Source organism: Trichomonas vaginalis, chromosome VI (genome assembly GCF_026262505.1).
Source record: "Trichomonas vaginalis G3 chromosome VI, whole genome shotgun sequence".
In the NCBI taxonomy this organism is placed as follows: domain Eukaryota; phylum Parabasalia; order Trichomonadida; family Trichomonadidae; genus Trichomonas; species Trichomonas vaginalis.
Window position 1 is genome coordinate 18,908,601 of NC_067208.1, and position 17,416 is coordinate 18,926,016.

Sequence of the window (17,416 nt, forward strand, 5' to 3'; positions counted from 1 at the left end):
AATTTCGATTATTCAATCTAAATTCAATAAAAACGAATAGAAACTTTAGTAAATGTAAGGAAAACTTATTTGAATTGATTCATGTCAAATAAACTTTAATTATTTTGTATTCAATAACAATTTTAATTATTAAGAAAAGTTGGTATAAAAAAAATTCATATTTATTATCAAAACAAAAAAAATTATCAATTTTGTACAGTGATAAATGTAGCAACTGATCTTTCAATCCAATGATCAGGAGATACATCAGGTGTTGGGATAAACAATGACATAATGTAGTTTGGAAGTCCCATTGCACCACTGCCTCTATTTTGCATTCGGTACATTGTGCATTCAAATGTCTTTGTCATGTCATATAAGTTCTTATCTTGAGTTGGGTACAAATGAACAATTGGCATCGAAGCGATTAATTCTTTCTGTTCGCATTCGACTAATTTTGAATTTTGTAAATCCCACTTGGCTCCTTCCAAGAATAAACCTTGGATATAGATTCCTTCTTCTGGTGGTTTTGCGAAGTCTTGTTCATGCATTGAATTGGTAACAGTGGTTGCCCATGACAATTTGTCAAATGGAACGACATGCTTTCTTGCGTAAACTTGCAAAACTGCTGTCAAAAACTCTTCCGGATGGAAGAAAGCACCAATCTTGAATACATTTGGTCTTCCTGTCCTAATCCAGTTGTCAATGAATGAAACTCTAAAATTGAGATCTTCCATGTAGGAAGACAATGTCAGGATACTTGGGAACGAGTGAACAAGCCATGCTTCTGGTATTTTGTTCGAAAGGACTCTCTTGTTTAGGATTTCAAGTTCGTTATCAATGACAATCAAACCTTTCAAGCCTTTCTGAAGCTGAATGAGAGAAGATATGATGTATTCCAAAAGTTTGTTGTAAAGGAGTATCTCGTGGTGTAGAACAGTGTTGATTGTGTCACTTAGATCAAATTTTTGCGTGAACTTGTGGATATTGAAGCATTGAGGAACTTGAGAAATGAGTTTTTCGACGAGAGAAAGAGCAAATTGTTCTTCGCTGATTGATCCAGAAGCAGCAACTAATGTGGGTTGGATTTCTATAAGAGAGTTAAATATTCCAAGTGCAGTATTCCTTGCCGTGATTGTCGAAGCATTTGCAGACAAGCCAACATCACTTCCTTCAGTAACCACTGGCCATTTCTGGAGAATATCTTCTACCTGCTTTACATCGTCTGAAAAAACTGGTGATTTGTATCTTTCTCCAAAAGTAAAGTCTGGTTTTTCTATTTCAGGGCTGAAATATCTTCTTAGTAGTGTCAAAAGAAGTCTTCTATCCCATTTGTCTGTAACTCTTCCTCCGTAGTTCAGTTCACCAATAACATATCCTAGCGAATCATATGGAACATATCCTGAGTTCTCAGACAAAAACATCCTGAGATGCTTCCTAGAGATAGTTAAGTCACTTGGATTGAACTCGTAAGGGATGTTCCATCCGATAGATCCAAACAGTAATCTCTCCAGAACAACTGCATGGAAGAAAGACAAATGGAATGTGAGTTTTCTTTCCATTTCTGTGTATTCCTGTTTATACTCGTCTGCAGATATTCCGCTGTAAACTCTTATCATGTTTTCTCTGATTCCCTTTGGAATTTCATAAATTAGTTTGGATCCTTGGTAAAGAATTCCTATTGGGAAGTTTGGATCTGACATTGTGACTAAGCATAGCCTGAACCTTTGTGATACTTTCTCTGGATCTAGATTGTCGATAATTGTCTCCAATTTCGGCATCCAAGACAAGCTTAAGTGACAGTTCTGCAGCAAAATCCAGTAGCCTTTGTCAGCGCCTTCTTCAATGAGTGCTTCAGCTCCAGCACCTCTTCCTCTTCCCAGTGAATAGCTCTTAAGGAACTTTTCTAGATCCATAGACTGTGCGACGTTGATGATTTCGTCTTGAGGATCGATACCTGGAGTGATGATGAAAATTAATGGGGAAAGCGGTGATGATTCTTTGAAAACTTTGGAGAGGTTTAGTGGTGGAGGCTGTATGAACTCGTTTCCAAGGCTTCCACTGACGAAGATTCTCAGTCCTTCTCTAACTCTGTGTAGGTGGAAAAATCTCAAAACGACAAGCTGTTGGAAGAGACTTAAATTTGATTTGTATGGGAAGTTGTCATTCTCTGGTGTGCTTGACTTGTAAAAAGTCTTCCACTCCTCCTCTTTTTGGTTGAAATTATCAACTAAAGCAGCAAATATTTCGTTCAGAGAAGGCAAAACTACGAAAAGATTCCATATTTCGTCAGGAAGCCATTTAGTTGGATTTGGAATCTTTTGTGATTGTGTCATTGGCTGCAACATGAAGGCAAGTTCTTGTTGCCTAAGTTTGTTTTCGCTCATTAGAATTCTCACGGCCATCAATGTGCTGAACAGAAGTTTGTGTCTTGAGAAAAGAGAGAAGCTAACGCTTTGGAAGAAACTCCTTGCGATTGCAAGATTCAATGTTGAAACAAGTTCATTCACATCTTGCGGATGTTCCGAATTAATGACGGCATTCTTAAATATGTTGACGAACCACTTCAAGGAAAATTGATACATGGGATCGATGACCTGGAAGTCTGATGCGCAGAAATACAAAAGGGCGGCTCTAGCAGAAACAGGCATCATTTTAGTTCTAAAGTCTAATATTTGTTCTTCTGTTTTCTTTGATGCGATCATCTGTTGCTCAATCATTTGAGATGTCTTCTGAGCCTTCTGAAGCGTCTCAATTGCAGTGTCATCCTCGAGAATATCTGCTCCAGCATTTGAAACAATCTGCAATATTTCGTTTTCAACCTGCTTCAATTTTATCATGTTTGCAGCATTTGCCTCCATCAGTTGAATTCTCTTCTCGTCCAAGTCCTTTCTCTCGACTTCAAGAAGGTTGTTCATAAGGAGATCAGAGAGACCGTCCTGAGTTGTGGTGAAGTTAACTAATGTTACTTGGGAGCAAACTTCAGGTGAATAATGTGGATTTGGATATTTGGTGCTAAGATACAGTCTGAAATCGTCTGAATAAGAGACATATTCGCCACCAAGTGCAATTTTCTTTTGGCCATCATTGTTTATGATTTCACGAGATAGGATTGGTTCAATCAATGGATCCAATTTCAGTCCGATATTTTCAATTAAAACACTCAATCCAAAAGATACACAGCCTTTCAATCTCTGGAGAAAGTCAGGTTGGTCAAATCGAAGAACATTCAATTTTTCGCCTAAGACATTTCTCAGCCACTTTGTACCACTTAATTGTGGATCGATGAGAAGCGGAAATGCGTTCTTAGAGTTGTTTATAATGATTGCATTTTCGATTGAGTGTGAATCGTTTGGTAGTCCTTTTACGACCCAATCTCTGATGATTTGTTCGATTCCGAGACTTTTCTCAATTGAAAACCTTTCGTTGTGTTTAATATTCTCTTTTACCAAGAACGTCTTCCACTCTTCGATCAGTTGGTATCTAAATGAAGGAGAGAATGCAGCCAAGTGCGTCATTGATGCGGCTGACAGCAGTGTATCTCCTAATAAGAAACCAGCTGTCTCTTTCAAATTGGCAGCAGAAGCTTCCCATCTCGTTGTCTCACCACTCAAGCCGCTCATAATCTTCTGAGCTCTGTCGAGACGAAGCTGTTTATGAGCGACATCGTCTGCTAGTGCCTTTTCCTCAGCCATAGCTTTGTCAAATGTCTTTTGTAGCTCTGCCAGTTGGTCTTCAACACTCTTTAAATAAGCTTTGCTCTCAGCTAGTTTCTTTTGGCTCTCAGCAAGTTTTTGCGCTGCTTCGTCTGCTTCTTGCTTAACTGGAATAATTGTCTGGTAGACGCCCCAGTAGTCGTAGGAAGCACATACCCACAGGTATAGGTTTGATACAGCTTTATATCCTTTCATGATATCCTCTAATTTGCTTTCACGAGCTGAGTTTTCGGCTGGAACATATTTCTTGAGTTTGTCTATGACTGTCTTTGGCAGACTTGGAACATCGAAATTCTTGATATTTGACACAAATTTCGAATCATTAATTAGAGTTAATGTTTCTGGCCAATAGTCATCAACTTTAGTTCCTGGAGTGGGTCCATCAACTCTTCTTGGAGATCTCTGGAAAATTATGCATATGGCCTCAAATGTCTCTCTTAGAGCTGGGGAAATCTTCTTCAATGTCTTAATGTTGACGAGCGAGTTTTTATCCATTGAATCGACTGCATCTTGAGCCTTCTGAAGTATTGGCTGTGCTTCTGCCAATTTCTGCTGTGCGATCGCGTTCTTTTCCTGAGCTTTCTGTTCTTCTGCTGCAGCATCATCTGATTGCTTTTGTACCTCTACTTTAGTTCCTTCGACTTCCTTCTGTTTCACCTGCAGAGTTTTAAGCATTTCCTCAACTTCCTTCTTTTGCTTCTCCAAGACAGGAATTGCGGCATCCAGTTCATTCTTAAGTACATTGATCTGCTCTCTTGTTGTCGTAATTTTTTCGACACCACCAACGTATTTCCTGATGTTTTCTTGAACGGCCTCTTGCTGCTCGCTCAGTCTCTCAACAAAATTGTTCAGGAGCTCGAAATATCTTGAAGGGGTGCAAGCAGTGAATCTTTTTGCTTCTCTGAGGTATCGGTCAGCAGCCCTTTCCACTGACTTATGAATCTCAACGCAAACATTCACAACGCTCTTTATATTTGAAACATTCGCTTTTGAGAATGCGGCATTTGCAACAGACTCCAAAGCATTTCTTGACCATGGCATGTACCAATCAATTGTTGTCTCAGTTCGAAGAGCAGGAAAAGCCAGCATTGATTCCTTGAAAGTCGATCCATAAGGAGAGAAAACTAAGATTATGTGCAAGTGCTGTTTGCATCTGTCGATAAACAACTTCCAAGGATCTCCATCTGTGATCATTTCGTTGTTTATGATATCTGCCTTGATTTGTTCCATTTCTTCGCGGGCAAATAAATTTGGCACTTCTCCATGAATCAGCATATTAGAAATGTCCTCTAGTTGATACGCTCCAATTATTTGAGCATCAGAGATAATAAATCCTGTTGGAGTGTCATTTACTCCCATGTTCTTCATCAGATTCTTCAGATCTTCTCTCCATTCCGTGAATGAATAAGTTCTTGTTATCTGTATTTCAAATGATTCCATACTAGACATGTGCAAAGAAAGCCGTGCTAGAGATTTTCTCCCACTTGATTTGACACCAACAAGGATCGCATGTCCTCTAGGAAGTGTCAATATTCTGTTTAAATTGGAGATGTGGTCAACTGCTTCGTCAAAAATTACGATATCTAGTTGTTTCGATGCATCTCTGTTGTGATCTTCCAGCATCTCTCTGCAAGTCTGTAGGACATCACTTGGTTTGGATTTAATCTCTTTGTACCTTCCTGCTCTGTCTGCAAACTCATTGAACATCAAGATTCCCTTAGGGCAGGCAGTGTCAAAGTCAATTCCCATCTTTGATTTAAGCGTTGATTTGATCAGATTAAAGAACCATTTTCTGTCTTCGTCGACGTTAAATCTGTCATTGTATTCTCTCATCATTTCATGGCTAAATAGTCGTGCCCATGAATTCGTATCTGGTATATCTGTTGGTTTGACTAAAAGCATGCCTTTGATGACTCTAACAATGTTTCTCAAAGAAAAAATATAATGTAACTTTGATGGAATAGGAAGTAAGTTCTCAACGCATTGTTTGTGGATCTCCATTGCAGCATCAACTGTTTTGCTGAATATTTCCTGGACTTCATCCTGGAAGCCAACAAACTTTAGCTTGAGAAGTGATTTAAGGACTTTCTCCATTGACTGAAGTCTCATCTTCGGGCAGTGGATTAAGTTGAAATGTCTCATCAGTCTCTCAGGAATTGAGAACAAACCAGATCCAGCAGGGCCCATTCCGGCAATTAACGTTGTATCAACAACTCTCTGAAATTCAACATTGGCTGTGTTGTACCAGCCCCCGTAGTCGCAGAACTGTCTGATCAATTCCAATGGCGGTTGAGCTCCATATACTTCAGGTTTAACGGAGCCGATGTTATCTAAGAAAATAAGAAGCTGTTGATCAACCAATGGTCCATAAACACCATGGTGCTTGTGCATGAAAGATCTCAATACGTGAAGAATGTTTTTGGCCGTTGAGCAATTTGCAATTGGTAAATTCTTGCAGTCAAATTTCTTTGAGAGAACATTAGCATAAAGATTCTGCACAGTCAGAGATTTTGATGACTCAGGGCCATGGAACAAGACATTGTGCTGATGCTCTACTAAAAGCCTTGTTACAAAAATCATTGCAGATGATTCTGGAGTTGGAATGAAAATTGATTCGACGGGATTCTTCTTTGAGTTCTCAAGTTTATCCCTAGGAATAAACTCGATTCCCAGCTCTCCATCGACGAATGGTGACCATTCGTTCGACTTTATATCTACAAAGAAATCATAACAAGATGCTCCATCAGGGAATTGATTGCTTGATTTATCGAGCATATCTCTCATAAGATTATCAAATAATGAGCGGCTGTCTTCTGCTAAAATCGAACCAAATGACCAAATGATTGCAAACAAGAGTATTTTTTCGAAAATTGGTTTCACATTTTCTTGGTCAAAGTAACCAAATGTGTTTTCTCTCTTCTTTGTGTATCTTGAGAAATATAGAGTATGATCTAGAGGATCTACTTGTCTTGGGTCTTCTCCGTCAGCTGAAATTATTTCTTGTGGTTCTCTCATAATATCGAAGAAACAGTCTATGATATTCAGCATGTTCTTAACGAAGAAAGAAGTGTTAGAACCGATTGCAACTTTTGCATCGCATTGAACAAATGTCAATACTCTTGGAACGTATTTTTCCATTTGAAGTCTAACAAATTTTGCTATCTCTTGGAATTTGCAAGATGTGACCCATGAATCAGCAATTGCCGTCCATGGAAGAGTTACTGGGTCGAAATATATCATACCACATCTTGAGACAGTGGCTGGAGATGCTTGAGATAAATCATCTACCTCAAACATCATCTTGCAGTGTGCACCCAATGAAATACGTTCGTTGTTTGACAAGCAAAGTACTTTGTTATCATCAAGCAATGAGTTCATTGTCTCGATCCATAACGAATCAACTGGTCCATCAACAATTATCCATTTCCATTCTATTGGCTCTGACATTGAACAATCTCTAATAAACGATGAGAGAACGCCATCTGTCCATCCGCTTGTGACAGGGTCGAATAGACCGTATAATTCTGGAATGGAAATTGCTTTAGGATTAAGAATGAATGTAGCCGCTGCTTTTCCAATTCCTTCCTTGCTAAGTTTTCCTAGAGTCTTTTGAAGTGCTTTCCATGCAGTAGATTTTCCGCCCATTGCGCCGCCAACAAACATAATGCCATGCCTAACAAGTGTAGTCTCGTAGATTTCATTGCATTTCTTCACGTAGAGATCAAGTGGTTGCGTCTGTTGTTCAATGTATGATTCGATCATGTAATCTCTCATTTTAATATCGAGGGATTTCTCTGAAACAACTTCTGGAAATACGTCGTGCATAATTCCTTCAAAGAGAGGAATATCCGTATTTACTAACCTTGGCCTGGTGCAATCTCTGATTGACTCGAAGAGCAGTTTTGCTTCTTGCGCTTGTAAGTTGTTTCTTTTCGCCTTTCCTGCTGTGGAAAGAATAGCCTTCATTGCACGCAAGCCCCAGTCATAGTGGTATGCATTTGAAAGCTGTTTCCTGCAGAGATCGAAGAGTGCAACTAATTTAACAGATAATTGTGATGCAGTGTTGTATCCACCAGAGAAAAGCATGATTTCTGAAATGAACACAAAATCAGGGACCATCATAGCGCAAGGTCTGAATAAAGCTTTCAAGTTATCAGGTAACTCAGTTCTTCCTGCGTAACCTGGGTTCATTGTGATGCAAATGGCAGCGTTCATATTGAGTTTGAGTTTTCTTGCATCGAGTTGGAATGTTTCAGCATGAGCTGCAATTGCTTCTTGAATGCATCTCACTTGTTGAGCAATGACAGAAAGAACTTCTATGTTGATTCTATTGAATTCATCAAAACAACTCCATGTTCCACTGCTTGACAAACCGGCAAAAAATTGTGACATTTGTTCAGGAGTGACTTCTTCTGAACAGTTGTAGACTACGCATGGTCTTCCTAGTGCTTTTGCGCAGTCTCTCACTGTCTCCGTCTTTCCTGTGCCTGCAGGACCGCTTGGAGCTCCACTCATATTCTGCTTGAACGCTGCAAGAAGTGTTTGGTAGCATCTATCTGTCAATGGAGTGATAACCAATCTTGCGGAGTTGCCTGCGTACTCGTAAGCGTATTCATAATCGTTATTGATAGATCGCACCATAACAGTATCATTCTCCCAATAGTATCTCAACTGCTGCGCCCACTTAAAATCTTCTGTGTCATCGATATTTTCATCGATTAGCTTTTGAATAATGTCTCTGTTATGAACTTCGAAAATGAGCATGCAAGAGATGCATTGTCTTGTTGCTGGATTCAATGGCTTTCTTATCATGTCTGTCAACCCGTTTAAGTTCTCAAGGAACCTTTTCATCAGGCTGCTCAGGTTCTTTGACTTGATGTTTGCATTCTCAATGGCCTCAGTCACTTGGGTTGTCCACAATATCTGGTTAACTGTAAGGATAACTTGTGCTGGGAAATCTACGAGCCATTCTTCACTCCTCTTCTTATCTGCGGCTGGAATTGCCTCTCTAATATTGTACTTAAGTGTGTTTTGCATCTCTTTCTCAAATGCATTCAGCCAGTCTTCGATTTCTGGAGTGTCGCCGTTGATTTCATTTATCAGCTTCACTTTCTCCAGTCCATCGTCGTTCATGTGTGAGATCATCATGCTGTTGCTAACAGTGATTGTCTGGACATACTCGAAGAGTTTATTCATTGACTTCTGAATTTGATCGAAGTCTTTCGTGTGAGAGAGTATCGAAATAAGTTCATCGTTGGAAAGGAAGAAGAATCTTGGGAATCCAAGTCTCTTTGCCTCTAAATAGGCATTTAAGCCTTGTGTGATTGAATCCAATAATCTGTTTGCGTCCGAAAGGTCTTCGAACAAATGATCTCTCGACATCACATTGTTAAAACTTGGATGTGTCTTAGTCTGTGTCAGAATGAGTGTCCACATTTTGTCAACACGCTGCCAGTCTCTGGCTTCCTGGTGCAGCTTCTGCTGGATGCTAGTTCCAGTAAAAATTGGCTGCAGGTAGAGCCAGCCTCTTTGGCATTCCATCCATGCATCGAGCGATTCGTGGCATCTTCTCAGAAACTGAAGTCTTTCTGTTGCTCTTTTCTTGACAGCATGTATGAATGGCGATGTCAAAAGCGTCTGTGTAGTAACAAGCTGGTCGTCTATCAGCGAAATGATTTGGTCTGCTTCAGCTAAGATGAAAGAACCTGAATCTCTGAATGGCTGCACGTTGAAGTTCTTCTCCTGAAGCTCCAGATCCATCGCGTCGAGCATTGACTCTATGTTGTACTCTTGTGCAGCGATTCCAGCAATCTCAGATATTTCCTTCTGCCATCTCTCCAAATCCAAATCAAGGAATTGTTGCAAACTCATCTCCATCGATGGTTGAACTTTGAATCCGACAACCTTTGATATCTGCTCCCAGTGCTTTGTTTTGATTCCTGGGTGTCTCAATTTGGATATCAGAGGGATCCTCTTCTTAAACTGGTCTATTTGATCTCCGAGAGGTATCAAAATTTTCTTTACAATTTCATCCCTGGCTGATAGATCCTTCTTCGATTTAGCTATTTTCTTTTGGCTCAGTACTAAGAACTGGTTCATTCCCTCTGACTTGATCTGATTGAAAGGAGTGTCTCGCCAACTGTTGTTATTGTTATTCCAATCTCCAGCAAGTGTCCACATCAAGTAGATTGGAGCGAATTCTTCCATCAATTTCGAGAGTTTCTTTGATGGCTGCGGCTCGCTGTCGAAGAGAATTTCTTGTCTGTTGTATTTGTCTTGTCTCTGTCTAAGCTCTACCACTTTGTTCTGAATTTCAGCAATGGCATCCACTGCATCAATAGTCATTTCTAAGTCTGTGAACTTGGACAGGAATGGAGGGATCTCCTTCGAAACTACTTCTGTGTCCTCATCAAGCTTAACTTCATTCTGCTTCAATTCTTCAAACATTCTCACTCTCTCAGACTTGTACTTTATCTCTGCTGCTTCAATTGCGTGGTCTAGCTCTCGCGGAAGGCCTCTAAGAATGTATATTTGTTTTGTGTCTTCGTCATCAATGGAGAAGTGATGGGCTTCGAGGAATTCGAACCTCCTCATCATGAGTTCTACTTTGTTTTGTCTCTCCTTGGAGTTCTGTGCCACGTTGTCCATGTACTCCTTCAGCTTTCCGAGTTCCTCAGGGGTGTTTGTCGTTGCTGACACTTTCATAATTAAGTCTCTCAGATTATCTATCATCGAGTGAGTTTCTTTCTGAGCGAAGTACCTCATTCTCTCGAAAAGAGATAAGACAAGTTTTTCAATTATTTTAACTGTTAAATTCTTGAACTCCTTGCATTCGAGCTGGAACATGCCAATCTTGTAGGAGTCCTGCAACTTGATAGAGACAATCTCGAGGGAATCACGAAGGGAAGTAAGCATCTGCAAGTACTCGTCAATTGTCTTCTTCCCGTCTGGATCGAACTCTGATGGAAATGTCTCTGGATTTAGGCAGATGACCTGTTCGAGGGATCTGTGACTATCTACAAAATCTGATAGCCTCGAGAGAATTGTTTCGAACGTCGAAATCACCTCTTTCCGCTTTCTGATGATCTCCGTCAGGATATCCACGAAAGATACTGTGTCCAGTTTAACATCGATGATAGAGAACTTGATTTCTGGTATTGTAGCAGCAGAATCTTCGAATTTCTGAAGAATTGATGTAAATTTTGTCCGAAATTCTTCAATTGAAGGTGAAATTTGAAGCTGTTTTTCTTCATTCAAGTTGAGTGTTACCAAAAATTGAGCAGGAATCATATTATCTTTCATATCTTTGTATTTCTCGATAGAATTAGCAAAATCTTCGAGAGTTTTTGTGATGGAATCCAGCAAATTATGATGCAGGATCCTCTGTGATAGAGAAATAACTCTTTGATAGAGTTCTTTCTGCACATTAGTATCAGTTGGGCTGTTTATGTTTGACAATGATTCAGTAATAACCATATCTATTGTTTTCTGCACAATGGACTTAAATGAGGCACTGCTTTCCTTAATCTGTGTAAGCTCTTTCTGGATATAGTCATCGAGTGGAAGGATGGTGTTGTATCCTGGGGCCATAAATCTTGTGAGTGCTGTATTTACGAAGGTTTTTGATATCTTTTGAAGAGCTTTTAGGAGGTATGAGTGTGAGTAAAGGAATGCTGACGAAAACGTCTTAAGTAATTGCTGAAAATCATATTCCGATCGATATGGATAACCGTAAGTTGTTCTTTCTGTTTTTTGTTCAAGTAATGCAAGAAATTCATTGCGGTCTGGTAAATTTTCGTTGTTAATTAAGTCATTTATGTAATAAAGTCGTTTGTTTTGTCGCTTAAATAATTCTTTGTTTTCGCTTAAGAGATTTTGATGAAGATTTTTGTAATTTTTGGGAATACTGCATGCGATTCTTGCATCGATGCTTTCGTTTTGTTTATCTGAAATCTCGGAAATGTTAGTAACGTCGAGAGCATCAATTCTTGCATTAAATCTAGTAAGCATTTCGAATTTATGGCATGATAAAGTGGCTACTTCAACTCTTTTGTTGAATTTTTCTTCATTTTCTATTGCAAACCTTATATTGAATCTTGCAACATTTTTGGTCTTCTTTGCGATGCCATACTCGATAGTGAAAAGTTCTTTCTCGTTATCATACCCAATACACTTGCATGGCTTCCAAACCATATCTCCGGCAGCATCCTGAAAGCGGGAAAACGCCGCGGGATTTTTAAGTAGTGTTTCGATAGGAAACTCCATGTAGCTGGCATCGTCAAAGACTTCAAGAGGAAGAATGGTATCTTGAGGAATTGGTATGCTTTCCTTAAGTGAAGGTAAAGGTCGAAATTGTCCTGCCCTTGGAGATTTAGGAACGCTGAAAGCAGGATTTGTGGCACCAAGTCGTTTATATGTTTTGTGAGTAGCTGATAACGGTATCTGATCGTCATTTAGTGATCTTGGTGGACGAATTTGAAATGGAGCCTCAATCACACCTTCACTATTAGTTTTAACTTTACGAGGTGATTTGAGTTGACGAGTGCTTGAAGGTGGTTGTGGTATTGAATCAAAAAGTGGCTCGGGTGTTGTTGGAGGAAGTTCCAACTCCCCAATTGAAGGAACAGTTGGATTTTCTTCAGCAAACTTAGCTGCAATGCGTTTAAAATGATCATTCTTCTCATTCATCGCATGTTCTTGATTCAAAATTCGTTCGCGACGTCCTGAGAAGCGATCAGTCATCAAAAATTCTTTGAAAGATGTTACAAGAAAAAATGCAAATTTGGGTTAAAGAATCAAAAAGAATAAAATTCTGTTTTAAAATTTCTATGATGTAAGGATTGTGTTAAAATGTAAAGTTTACAATTGATTTTTCGTTACAAAAATTTCCCCCAAAGCAATTTCTTTGTATGAATTTCCAAATTGAGTATAAAAATGAAATTATTGCAAAAATCAATGATTATGGTGTTGTAAACAGAAATCCATCAAAAGTGACACCTCAGAAAAGCTAAAATATTGAATTTTTGGAACTTTTGATAGAGCACGTTTTTAAATATTAATTAAAGTAAATGTATATTTTGTAAAGATTCTTTTTAATAAAAAAATAAAATTTTGAAGAAGAACACAAAATCTTCTGAAAAATAATATCACATAAACTCATATTATTTTCTAATATATAACTATTTTATATAAAAATCAAATTCAATGATCTTAAAAGCGAAGGATAAGCCTCAAAATTTACGAATATAATGAGTGGGAATATAATGCTTATCTATCATAAAACCATATGAAATATCAATTTTTGCTTTACGCCTAATTTTTGACGACAATTAGCAAAAAATGTTAAATGTTAACACTCAGTCCATTTGAATATGAAAAATAAAATTGACTTTGATTAAATGTTTTTATTTATCATGCAATTCTTCTTGCGACCAAAGATTTGAATAAAATTTCAAAAAATAAGATAGCTTAAAAATAATATACGGTAGTGTTTACTAATAGATGAATAGTATATAAATTCTATTAAAATGGATTTGATCCAAAAAATATAAAACCAAAATAATTGTTATAATTTAAATGAAGAAGTAATTTAAAACGATTTTATTTATGATCAAATTTTATATATTTTTTTGGATCAAATCCATTTTAATAGAATTTATATACTATTCATCTATTAGTAAACACTACCGTATATTATTTTTTAAGCTATCTTATTTTTTGAAATTTTATTCAAATCTTTGGTCGCAAGAAGAATTGCATGATAAATAAAAACATTTAATCAAAGTCAATTTTATTTTTCATATTCAAATGGACTGAGTGTTAACATTTAAGGGTCCACTGTAAAAATTGAAAGTCTCTCAAAATTGAGAGGCGATTTGCAAATAATCGTTATCGTCTTTTTTCGAAAATCCACTTTTCCTAGTGTTCTGATTAATATTTTGTGAATGTAACAATGAAGTATATGTTTTAATAAGATGATAATATATTCTATTACTTCAAATCACATAAAAATTGCAAAATCAGCGAGTTTTATAAGAACATGATTTTTTCCTATTTTTTTGCTTCTGGATGCATGTTTTGAAAAATAGATATTTTCGAATTTTGATTTTATTATAAGTATGAATTTTATATTAGGAATTTTTTGACCTATTTCCAATCATTAATTCCTAAGTTTTTCTAGGAATTAAATTGAGAAGAAATTAGGAAATTCGCTTTAATGCCATTACATACTAATATTGTGATGCATGTAGTTTATATTTAAAGAGGCTAATGTCGGAATATCGTGCATTTTTATAAAAAATTCAAAGAATTGACAATTGGATAGCACAAATTTAATTCTCCAGACAAAGTATTATTGTTTATATATTCAAAACATTATCCTTAGTTTTGAAATGTTGGCAAAAAATTTTCGTGTTATTTTTTGTGTTTCAGCATAAATTATGTATTTACTTATGAAAGATAAGCATTTTATTCATTATCATAAAGATATACCATAACAAATTGATAACATTTAAAAAAAAGTGTATTTTAGTGGGTATTATTCTGGCCAATGCCATTTTTAAACGATTTAATATTGACCATATCAATAGCCGACTCAATGTAAAAATTTAGATATTATTTTTTTCATTATTCAAACTTTGATAAATTTTAGTATAATAAATGATTTTGTTTCGTGTATGATACAGAAATGAAAAGCTTAATTAATATCATTTTGCATTTTTTCAAGAATGTTAGAGTACATCTACATTAAAAAATCGGATTCGAATTGCGATACTGCATCAAATTGTTGCACATCTGATAAGGATCTCAAAAGAGTAAAGTTAATTTTTTTGTGTTTTTTTAAGTTTTGGGTCTGAGTAAAACACCATCTTGAGCAATATTTTTGGGATGACGATAGGCCTTATTTGGCCTTACAGTGGACCCTTAACATTTTTTGCTAATTGTCGTCAAAAATTAGGCGTAAAGCAAAAATTGATATTTCATATGGTTTTATGATAGATAAGCATTATATTCCCACTCATTATATTCGTAAATTTTGAGGCTTATCCTTCGCTTTTAAGATCATTGAATTTGATTTTTATATAAAATAGTTATATATTAGAAAATAATATGAGTTTATGTGATATTATTTTTCAGAAGATTTCATTCTATATGCCTATGAAAAGTACTCTCAAAACTAACTTTTTCCTAATTATAATTAAATCTAGAATATTGTATTATGCTTAGTATTATTTCATTTTTCTCATTCAATTTAGAATTTACAAATGTCAAAAAATTGAGAGCTGTCACTTTTGATGAATTTCTGTTTATTACATATGGTAATCTAGTTTAAGGGGTTTTCAATATCCTTTTTATATTTTATATTTGTGAAAATTTGAACGCTAGTTACTGAATGCATGTGATATGACTAAACTTGCTATTTTTGAATTTTGTTGTATGCAAAAATAAATGAGCACTGTTAAATTCAAAAAAAACTTATATTACATATTTTAAAATAAACATCAAACATTAAGCATTAAAACGACAATATTCATATAAAATTACTTAGTCCTTTTTCGAACTTTGTTTTTCTTCTTCCTCTTCTTTCTTTTCTTCTTCCTCTTCTTTCTTTTCTTCTTCCTCTTCTTTCTTTTCTTCTTCCTCTTCTTTCTTTTCTTCTTCCTCTTCTTTCTTTTCTTCTTCCTCTTCTTTCTTTTCTTCTTCCTCTTCTTTCTTTTCTTCTTCTTCTTCTTTCTTTTCTTCCTCTTCTTTCTTTTCTTCCTCTTCTTTCTTTTCTTCTTCCTCTTCTTTCTTTTCTTCTTCCTCTTCTTTCTTTTCTTCTTCCTCTTCTTTCTTTTCTTCTTCTTCTTTCTTTTCTTCCTCTTCTTTCTTTTCTTCTTCCTCTTCTTTCTTTTCTCCTACTTCTCTTGTTTTTTCTTCTTTCTGCTCATCATGCAGATCTGCATCGTTCTTTTGATTAACAACAACCGGAGCTTTTGTTGTAGCATCAAAGAGCTTGTTATTATTGAATTTTCTTCCTTTTTCTGTTTCCTTAATTTGTTTCTGTTCAAAAAGCTCCCTAAATTTACTTTTAATTTCTGCCTCTTCTTCTTCAGATAACTCCATTGGTTTGTATCTATCCATAGATTCTATCCATTCTTCATCATTTTCTTTGTATGTCAAAATTCTAGAATCAACATTCTTCATTTCCAATTCTATTTTATCTTTGCTTGTTCTTTGTACTTCACTTAATGGCGGTTCATCCTCTAGTTGAGTAATTTGTTCGACTTGAACATTTCTGTCAGCAGAGTTTTTCCTTACCTCGCCTTCTTCTTTCTCAAGAAATAACTCCACCTCATTAAGTTTATCTTCAGCACTACTTATTTTCTCTGAAATTTGTTCCATATTTTCAACATTGTTAACCTTCTTTAGGGTATCCTCAGCTCTCCACTTGTCAAGTCTTTGGCGACACCAGGAAATCCTCTCTTCAATCAAGTCAATTCTTGCAAAAACTGTCTTCTCATTCAGTTCGTTAACTATTCTGTTGCTTTTTTCCAATGCTTGATCAGTAAGTTTTGTGTCTTCTCCGATGAATTTGGTAATGTCTGCTTCCAATATCTGTATCTCTTTATCAAACTTCATTTGCAGGATATCAAATGCAGAGTTCAAGGTTTCTATGATTTCATCTTTTTCAGGAATCTTCTTCTCTAATGGTTTGCTGTTGATTTGACTTGATTCGAATTTCCGAAGAAGTTTATCAAGTTCTTCAACAAATTCTTGGTCCTTTTCGATCTTTTCTTGAGTGGATATTATTTTCTTTTGCTGTGTTACAAGTTTTCTATTCAGTTCTTTATTTATCTCTAAAATAGACTTCAAACTCTCTGATTGAGAATCTAATTTCGAAGATTGATCCATTATTTTTTTCTGGATTTGCTTGATTTTTCTGCTAATATTATTCTGAAAATCTTCTATTGCATGAATGACTATTTCTTCCATTCCACTGCCTTGAAAATTTGTTAACAAAGATTCAAGATCTTCCTGTCCATTGCTGATATCGCGATTTTGTTTTTGTAATTCAATATATGAATCATATTTTGACTCTAATTGGTTAATATGTGTTTGAATTTCATAGAATTTTGGTGAAAAATTATTTATATAATTTGTGGCTCTTTTGAAATAAATTGATGTGTCATTGGCTATTCTGTCTGAGTTAGTCATTAAAATAGCAATTTTATCATTAGATTCGTGTAAAGAGGATGAAAATGTTTGTTCGATATCTTCTAACATTGAATTATTTGAATTACTAACTTTAGAAGATTGCTTGTATTTCATATCTATTGAATTTTTTAACTGTTTATTGTAAAAATTCTGCAGATCTGAGGATTTGTTATTTAATTTCAAAATATTTTTTGTTTTGATAAGTTCGATTTGGTTAATAAACATCTCAATCAATTTGTTGTTTGATTCAATTTGTTTTTGAATTGAAATTATTTGAGGTCGAAATTCTAAATCAAGTTCGTTTAAAGTAGATTGGCGACGACTAATATTTCTATCAATTGTGTTTGATTCGCCTTGCATAGAAAATGCAAAGTCTTCTTTTGCTTTTTGAATTTCATTTAAAGAAACGAGATTTGAGAACAATGAGCCTTTTAAACCATTCTTCGAATTCCTTAAACTTGAGTTAATGTTTTTATTTGATGAGAATAGAGGAGGAAGTGTGCTATTTTTCATTTAAAAATTCT

The 17,416-nt window shown here is 35.9% G+C and overlaps 2 protein-coding genes across 2 annotated transcripts, besides 3 other annotated features; both read right to left on the reverse strand.

Moving 5' to 3' along the window:
• Positions 1-185: 185 nt before the first annotated feature.
• On the reverse strand, positions 186-12,437 carry TVAGG3_0890500 (dynein light chain binding; the record flags this gene model as incomplete). Its single annotated transcript, XM_001306009.2, has 1 exon — positions 186-12,437. One exon carries the CDS (start codon positions 12,435-12,437, stop codon positions 186-188), a length of 12,252 nt encoding a protein of 4,083 aa, XP_001306010.1.
• Positions 12,438-12,660: 223 nt separating this feature from the next.
• Positions 12,661-12,698: a mobile genetic element.
• Positions 12,699-13,525: 827 nt separating this feature from the next.
• Positions 13,526-14,617: a mobile genetic element.
• A 353-nt stretch (positions 14,618-14,970) lies between these two features.
• Positions 14,971-15,007: a mobile genetic element.
• A 232-nt stretch (positions 15,008-15,239) lies between these two features.
• Positions 15,240-17,405, reverse strand: TVAGG3_0890540 (serine/threonine-protein phosphatase 1 regulatory subunit 10-related family; the record flags this gene model as incomplete). The annotated part of the gene is made up of 1 exon (XM_001306008.1): positions 15,240-17,405. One exon carries the CDS (start codon positions 17,403-17,405, stop codon positions 15,240-15,242), a length of 2,166 nt encoding a protein of 721 aa, XP_001306009.1.
• Positions 17,406-17,416: the final 11 nt, after the last annotated feature.